Raw genomic sequence first — 7926 nt, 5'->3', positions numbered from 1 at the left:
CTGCAAGACAACGGACTATTTTCGGCCTATCACTTAACAAGGTTATTTCCGTACATCTGTGCGTCTGTGGCCTTAGGCGGTGTCAATGAGTTTGATCAGAGCATTGTTCCGCTTTCGTCGTCGGAGATCTTTCCCTGATATTTCCTGATGAGTCTGCAGCCAACCAGTAAAGTGTGTAATGTCCTATCGCTCACAACTGCTGCGTTAGACACAAAGCTAGGCCTAGCGACGATGTCTTCTATATGTTTGGCAATCACTTTGAGTAGGCATGGTGATGTCCGCTGCCCACGTCGGGAACAGGAAACCAACCAGTGACTGAATTAGGTGGACCGAGTACTTTCTCGGTTACGTAGAAATCGGGCAGAAAATTTTGTCTCTTTATTTCACGGAATATCATGTGCTCGGTCGCACAGATTGTCTGACTAATTTTCTCCGTTTATTCACCTTGTCTAACATGGGATGGTCATCGTGCGTTCGGTCATCTGTGTTCGATGTCCAAGTGGGCTTTCGTTTTTGGATCATTTTGATGGTTGTGAAAAGGTGACCGCTGCACTTTCGGCCACGATCGCCGTCATGAAATCTGTTGCATCAGCGGGCTCGTCTAATGGTCCTGCAAGCAGCATCCTAATGCGCACCAGTTTGTCCATTTTCCGGGTCACGAGCAGCGAGTTGGCAGCGATCGATATCGCAGTCCATGTCTAGCCAGTCTATTCGGAGTCTCATGGTGTTGGAGGCAGAGATGGTGGGGCAACGGAATAATCGGTGACCGTAGGCGGTGTAAGGGGGCATAGTGGGAGCTGCGGCAGTCACAATTTGTGGCAGAGGCGAGAATGAGCGATAACAAATACCGTCAGAACATTGCATAAAATAGATAAGCTCTCATCATTCTTGTCTGCCCTATTCCGTCTCCAATTTGTTTAAAATCGAGTCCCGATTTCGTTCTGCCTTGCACAATACTGTACTATATACTATACTATATTTTACTGGCACTATATACGTGGGGGGATTCGATAGGATTTAAAATCTAGTGCTCGCCTAAGTGAGATAACCAAAAGTGATCTGCATTTCGATCTGAAACCAGGGTGTGCTTTTTGATCTGCAACTTGTTTTCTAGTGAAACGAAATCCTTGATCTCGTTACATGGTACGGAATGAGTGCAACCGTATTTTGCTTGCTTGTAACTTGTCGCAAATCGAAATAGCTACGCTGCTGAATGAATAAATGCAACATCGGTTATGTAGACTGTATATCGAAAATCACAGTCCGATTCTTCCCAGATTTAAGCACTCTTATGAGGAATCCTTCTTTTGCAGTAAGTTCAGTCACGCAAAAGTCAGAACAACTATGAAAAGAAGCAGGTTTGGTGTTCACGGATCGTCAGAATTCGAAGAAGTGTTGTTAAAACAGTAATCACAATCTTCGTGACCGTAGCGATTTTGCTGTTTACAGGTTTATTCGGGAGGGGGCACGTGATGATTGATATTCCCAAACAAACTCTGACTGTTTGTGCACAACTACAGTGAATTAGTTCATCGCGTTGCAATTAAACCAATAAAAGCGCTCGAATAAGGATATAAGAAGGCTTGTGTCCAGTGGTACCGTTTTGAACGCTTTTGTCTGTTACAAAACACGTTGGAGATAACAAGCTCCTGGCCATATGGGGAAAGTCAGACTTGCGTTGCGCGGTATTCATCGTAGATACAGGCTTGTCTCCTGAGACACAGCAAGTTGTTTATACAATGAGATTCTCTGGGTGGAGTTGTGATAATTGTCACATTCCTTTGTCCGGAATCCATCGTGCGTAGGGACGTCGCTATGTTACCTCCGGATGACAGGACACTCCATAAACAGCACTACGGTGGGTGTTTCGTGCCACATTTTTACATGATTTCCTATCGTTCTACACCCCAGGAAGTTCACAGCTTTGTTCCCCCAGAGATGATATTCCTCCGAGATAACCACCATCAATTCAGCAATTTCGAGTGGCGGGATTCGGGAAAGGCAAACCAGCGCGAATTCGTTCGAAACCTGCTTATCCAGCTGAGCTAACTGAACAAGAGTTTCAAACTCAAAACTTAGCTGATATCATCCTCACTTGCTAAATGTTTATTTCCATAAGTTTTCGAACACGTGATCTCATATGTCTCGTGACATTTACTGGTCATAGCACTCACAGAATTTACCATTAGTGCACCAAATGTTAGCTTGAAGTATACACAAGAAACGGATCTAACAGTTCTCCAAGATCAGCCCGAAATAGCTCATGGACCGCAAGCTTCATGGTTCGAAGCCGACTCAGGCATCTTGACTAGTCCTGCCTAGGCTCCCGTGTTTCCTTCGGGTGACATTATATGTATGCTCCGAAAGGATTTTCGGAGGGGCTTGGTGCACCTACATTTGTCGCGAAATGACCAAACTTCACAAAGGAGGCTGTGTATGTAGAAGTGAATGAGGAATGTGTCCCAGAGCTATGCCACCAGAACCAAACAAACCTCATACCGATTGGTGATGTTTTTTTTGGACGGGGGTGTTCGGGACACTCGGCGAAGATTATGCAGGTTTATTTCACTGACTGAGACGTAGAAACGAAGCCAAAATGAGATTCTGACGCGTTGCATCTGGGAAACGAGAAGTAAGGAAGCAACACCAGAGACAAAAACCAACTAGTCATTAGACAAACAAGGTGTATGCTTTGAAGCCATGGACATAAATTCCATCCGTAATGACCGAAGTTCAGTACGAGATGTATGATATTGATATGATCAAAAAACATCTTCCTGGCCTCACACCGTTTTAGTTTCAGACTTGGAAAGCTGATGTCAGACCATATATATCAGCCCAAAATCACTTTAACAGAGGGCTAGATGATCTCTTCCTTTCGAACAGTAACTTAGGCCTCGGCTTGGTTGGTTTTTGTTGGTTATTCGTTTGTGACTAGTGTTCACTTTACCTTTGAGAACTGGTTCACACGAGCCTTGTCAAATTACGGCTAGGCTATCTCGAGCTCAAAAGGGTACGCAGAGCTTGGAAGCAGACCATATGAAAATTATTCAGGAACAAACACGTTAGTCACATTAGAGTGAAGGATGCCTAGGAAGGTGGCCGGAAATAATCTCGATGCAGAAACGTCCATAATTTCACTCGGCATTTACAACCCACGATGCAACAGTACTACTTCCCCCTGGTCGAAATGTTTTGCTGAATATAACAACCACTATTTGGTGCCGGCTCGAGTCGATCACAACACATTCGAATAGCAGATTATCATTACAGTCTAGCTCTGACCTCATGACCGGTGATTGATTCAATTTCTCGGTGGGTCGATTAAATGCGAGCATCGCCTCAGCCCCGTACCAGCGCAATGGGACAGGCAATCAAGCGTCGTCCGAGCGTTTCAGTACGAACCGACTAATCAATGGGATAGCTCACGTACCGATTTTGACAGAGAGGGGTGGTGGTGTGATCAAGTAAGCGGCTGAGCGAATGCATTCGCTTTGGGGTGCACGTGTCATCGCCCGTGGTGGGGTGGTCCGACATAGCGGAGCTCAGTTTATCGCTTGATTGTACTTGCGTTCGATTGGTCAGTTTGGTGGATGAACGCTGCTCTGAAGAAAACGGGCCCATCGGACGAACTACACATATCCGACGAACATCACAGCCAGCTGGTGAAGACGTGCACTGACTGACGCAAGCAGATCAGTCTAAAATTTTACTGAACGACAATCCAGTTTTACTTATATCGTTTTGTCTCATACGTTTGCGATAAGTAATTTTCCAATGGACTCAAATTGTTTCTGGTCGACACCTAGGAGACAAAATCCCAGTCCCTTTCACGTGCACACTAATGATGGCAACGTGTCCTCGCAAACACCTGGACTGATTCGGACCACTGCATCCGGTAAGCACATCTGTTACTTATAGCTTAATTCGATTAATCTGAGTTGTACTGTGTTCCCAGTCTGAGAACTCGGTTATTTAGATTGAGGTAGGCTTTCCTTAGGATGAATGCCACGTTCCTCGGGAGTTTTGATGCCATTTTTCTGTTGTCCCGTTGATCTGGCAACAATAGTCACGGCAAGACGGTCGCAAATTTGTTAGTTGTTCTGAGATTGGATTGATCCCTTGTGAATAAAGATAATATCTCCAAAACAGCCTACTTTGGTTGACTTGTAATTACCCGAACGAGTTGGTTAGCACCGTAAGAACGATTCGTATATCACATTGGCCTTCGGGAATCGAATTTCACTGGAGTTCTCTCAGCTCTTACCAGTATCGGAACTGACTAGATTACCAATCTCCACAGTGTTGTACCGTTTTGTGCGCTGAAACTCAGATAAAGACTGTTGGTTCTTGAAAACAAGCTGTTTGTGAACACAATTTGCACTGTCAATTTAGAACCAAAACTTTTGTCCGAGTGTTTTTCCACCGTGCGTTATTTTAGGAACACGCTGAGAATATCTTGTAGTCTCATCAACATTATCAACGTCATCGTTTTCATCATCATCGTCCCCACACCAGCTGTCTATAGAAGTGGAGCACATAACTCATCTTTTGTTAGTCGATAAGAGTAAGTGAATGTAAGCACTTGGTTAGTTAGACCAATAACTTGTTGCGTCAAAACCATCAAGTACTTAACCTCAATGGAGCGCTCTTCATCAATGCGACCACAAGTTGGTTCTTTTTTTTTTCAAAATAAAACGAAGCTATCATCCACGATATAACATCACCGTTCAACAGTGCTGCTTCACTACCGTACTAATATGGTTTATTTGATAGCTTTATTGTGGACGGAGAAGGGAGTTGGTGCTCTAGGGACCTCAATAATATGTAGGACAAGAGTGTCTGCCATTCCTATCCGAGCGAGTTCTGTCAAACGTTTGGGCATCAGAAAATAAGCCTGACCGTCATATCTATCCTTCCATGGACTACCTACGTTTTCTGTCCAACAATAAGCGGTATTTTTCTACGCTATAGCTCTTTTAGGTTCTTATTGAGGACAACCAAGCCGTTATACAAGCAAGTGAGCAGGAGTGTGGCAGCTTGGTGTTTATGCTAACATTGTCCAGACGTTGGGTTCTGGTTAGGAGGATAAATTTTCAGGCTCATTTTGGTTTCGTACCCATCCGTGCATTCATGATCTCACCGCAGTTGTTTGATCAACCAGTTCACGCCCATCACTGGAAAAAGCGTTCAGAAATTTGTCGTAATTGTTTTCCGTGACGAAGACTGCTCAAACTTTCCTACTTGACAGTGAAGTGGAGATTAGATTATAAGGATTTCATCATGGCAGTGTGACATTGCTACGTCGTAGGTGGTTATTTGCAATTCATTTGTCGTGATTTAGCTGTTACACCGGAGCCTGTTCACTGTGGAGTCAGCTCGTGGAGGAATAAGCTGAGGATATGGGAGGTCAGGATGGAATAGTCAATGGCTACTCAGGAAAACTAAATCTTTATATTATTTTAACTGATTGGATTGAGAATATTAGGCATTGTTGTTGTGTGGTTCTGACTTTGATTCGACCTATTCCTTAGAGTACCACTTGGACGTTTTATACCAGAAAACATCGCATAATTTTCCAATTTTCCGCTTCTGAGACCGATGGGCTAATCACACGATGTGTGAACCTGACTTAGAAACATAACTGAAAGATTCAGCTGGGTTCCATGTGAGTCTCCCGCAAAAACAAATTGGTTTACAAATAAGGGTAGTTCGGTAATTTCTTGTAATTTGAGTTCAAGTAGAACATGAGCTGAACGGGGACTCGGGGACTGCGCCTACCTGATGAGCACCAAGAAGGGGGGAACCGGTTGTGGGCTGTCGACCAATTTTCAGCAACCTTATGGGTAGTGCATTATGTCTAACTGACATTTCTTATGGACCACCTTGCAGTCCTGCCGAGGAGTATATATATGATATTGATAAACATGAATATGCATCCCAATAGGCACGGTCACATTGGCCCTTCCGTCATTATGGACCGGACAGTCAGTTGAACAGTTAGATAGCGGTTTCAAGGCGTTCTGCGTGATATTCAGTGCCAGCCGGTGGAATTGTATGCCTAGAGAATCCGAAGTGAGCATGAACTTTGGTTTCAACTAACTGCCGACTAGTGATATGGTACCGGGGATTTTGGCTGAATGTTCATCAGTCCTTACGCTCGGTCTAACGATGATCCCTGTACGTATTCTCGATGAACCTCGATTGAGCTGAAGGGTCTCCGATGCCTGGGTTTTTCCTGCTGGAAGCATGGATAGGTTTAAGGAAGAACATAACTCGACCACTTCTCTCTCCAACCCAAACAGTTGCAAGCAGGAATCGGCAATGCAAGAGCTTATTAGAAAAACCGCCGTTTTTCTCAACCATTGGGGTTGCGAATCCCTAGAAAAAATAAAGAGGCTCTGACAGTGTTGGTCTTTGACATTAGAGTAAGTCCTGGTTATGGGATAGCTCAGTCTTCTGACTGACGGTGAGCTTGACCACGGTATCCAAAGTGTTGCTTCGTGTCAACGGAGGCGCAAAATCCTCACCGACATTTAACTCCACAAAGTACTCACTGCTAGTTGCATTCTATGAAAGCCTTATTTGTATCTCGGGCTCAAAAGCATTCTGAACGAGAGAAATGCAGTGAACATAAATGACTCAGTATTCGAAGCCAATGAACAGTAAAACAAACGTGCTTAGAAAAGTGAGACCGATAAGTCATTTTTTATGAAAATGAGGCTCGATGTTTGTGTAGAACTGTTCCGCATGCTGAATATGCATTGTCGATTGTTGGATCCTTCAAGTGCTATCTAATATCTTGACCCAGAAGAAGGTTAGCGCCAAGACAAGACAAACATCTTCCTTTCACAGTAATTTGAGCGACAAACGTTCCAAATCACCAACTGAGTTTTTGTCCCGCGCGTGAAACCAAGCTATGCTAAAACACCCAATTCTCATCAGCATCTCCCCTCCCCCCCCAAAAAAAACTCAAGAAAGTTACGAACCCTGTAACCAGCTGGCTAGTAATTTGGACATAACCGTCTGGGCACAAATGCCTGACTGATCAGCATTGTAATCAACTCGCACTCATCCTTCAATCACCGAAACCAAGTCACGTACACAAGTACAGACTGGTTCCCAGTGTAATGACTCCTCAGTTTGTCATCTTATGAGAGTATTCTTCCTCTGTGGTCGAACTCATCCCTACAACTCAGTGTTGTTTTTCCGTTGAAATGTACGTTCTGCTCAATTGTTCGTTGTGAGTGAACTTTTGACGCCACGTGCGTCCATTCCTTCCTCAGTGTGAAAAGTTCGTTTTGATTAAGTAAACCACCATTTAGGTTAGACAATTCTGCGCACGTGTGGAGGGGGCGGGGGTTGAACTGGTTTAAAAAGACGCATTGCATGGAAGGGGGAGGGTACAGTAACCGTCTAATCTCAGCAGAGTGCAACCCCAGAAAAAAGTGGCAAACGCGATTTTTTGACACCTGGACAAATAGCGACATCTACTCCAGCCCTGATAAATCATGAGTCATCATCCCATTGGTGGAAGCTTTAAATTTTACGAAAGCATGATGAGCGAGTAAATTAGCACGGTAAGTTGGAGGTATCACTTGAATGGACACATGGTTTAAGGTTTACTGGACATGTGGATCATTGCTAAATATCCTACCTGAATATTCTATTCGTTTACTTGAAATTTTAGTTGATTCCGTCCAGACGCGCTCGCCCTACAACGTTTCACCCGCGAACACAAAGAACCCCGAGACAAGAATCGGAGGAGGACGCCCATGTCTAGCCGGCACACAAACGGCATACCACCAAGCAAACCAACATACAACTGTTACAGAATTGCCTAATATCAGCACCTTCGGTGATCTCACACACGATTCGAGCGGTTTCGCTTCACTGCTGGTCGATCAGAGTAACAACAGCAACTTC

At 44.3% G+C, this 7926-nt stretch overlaps 2 protein-coding genes across 2 annotated transcripts in view; one reads left to right on the top strand and one right to left on the bottom strand.

Annotated features, from left to right (window-relative positions):
• Window positions 1-3512, bottom strand: part of T265_06315 (hypothetical protein) — a gene marked incomplete at both ends in the record, with an annotated part of 5274 nt that extends 1762 nt beyond the window's left edge. Inside the window, one exon of the mRNA XM_009171542.1 lies at window positions 3434-3512. Within this exon, the coding sequence (XP_009169806.1) occupies window positions 3434-3512 (79 nt within the window). The remainder of the gene's footprint in view (window positions 1-3433) is intronic.
• Window positions 3513-3657: 145 nt separating this feature from the next.
• Window positions 3658-7926, top strand: part of T265_06314 (hypothetical protein) — a gene marked incomplete at both ends in the record, with an annotated part of 11343 nt that continues 7074 nt past the window's right edge. Inside the window, 2 exons of the mRNA XM_009171541.1 lie at window positions 3658-3898; window positions 7691-7909. Coding sequence (XP_009169805.1) covers window positions 3778-3898; window positions 7691-7909 — 340 coding nt within the window. The remainder of the gene's footprint in view (window positions 3899-7690; window positions 7910-7926) is intronic.

This window comes from Opisthorchis viverrini, assembly GCF_000715545.1.
Source record: "Opisthorchis viverrini unplaced genomic scaffold opera_v5_127, whole genome shotgun sequence".
NCBI classification, from domain to species: Eukaryota; Metazoa; Platyhelminthes; class Trematoda; order Opisthorchiida; family Opisthorchiidae; genus Opisthorchis; species Opisthorchis viverrini.
The sequence above is the reverse complement of the archived record's forward strand: the minus strand, read 5'-3'. Positions and strand labels throughout refer to the sequence as shown.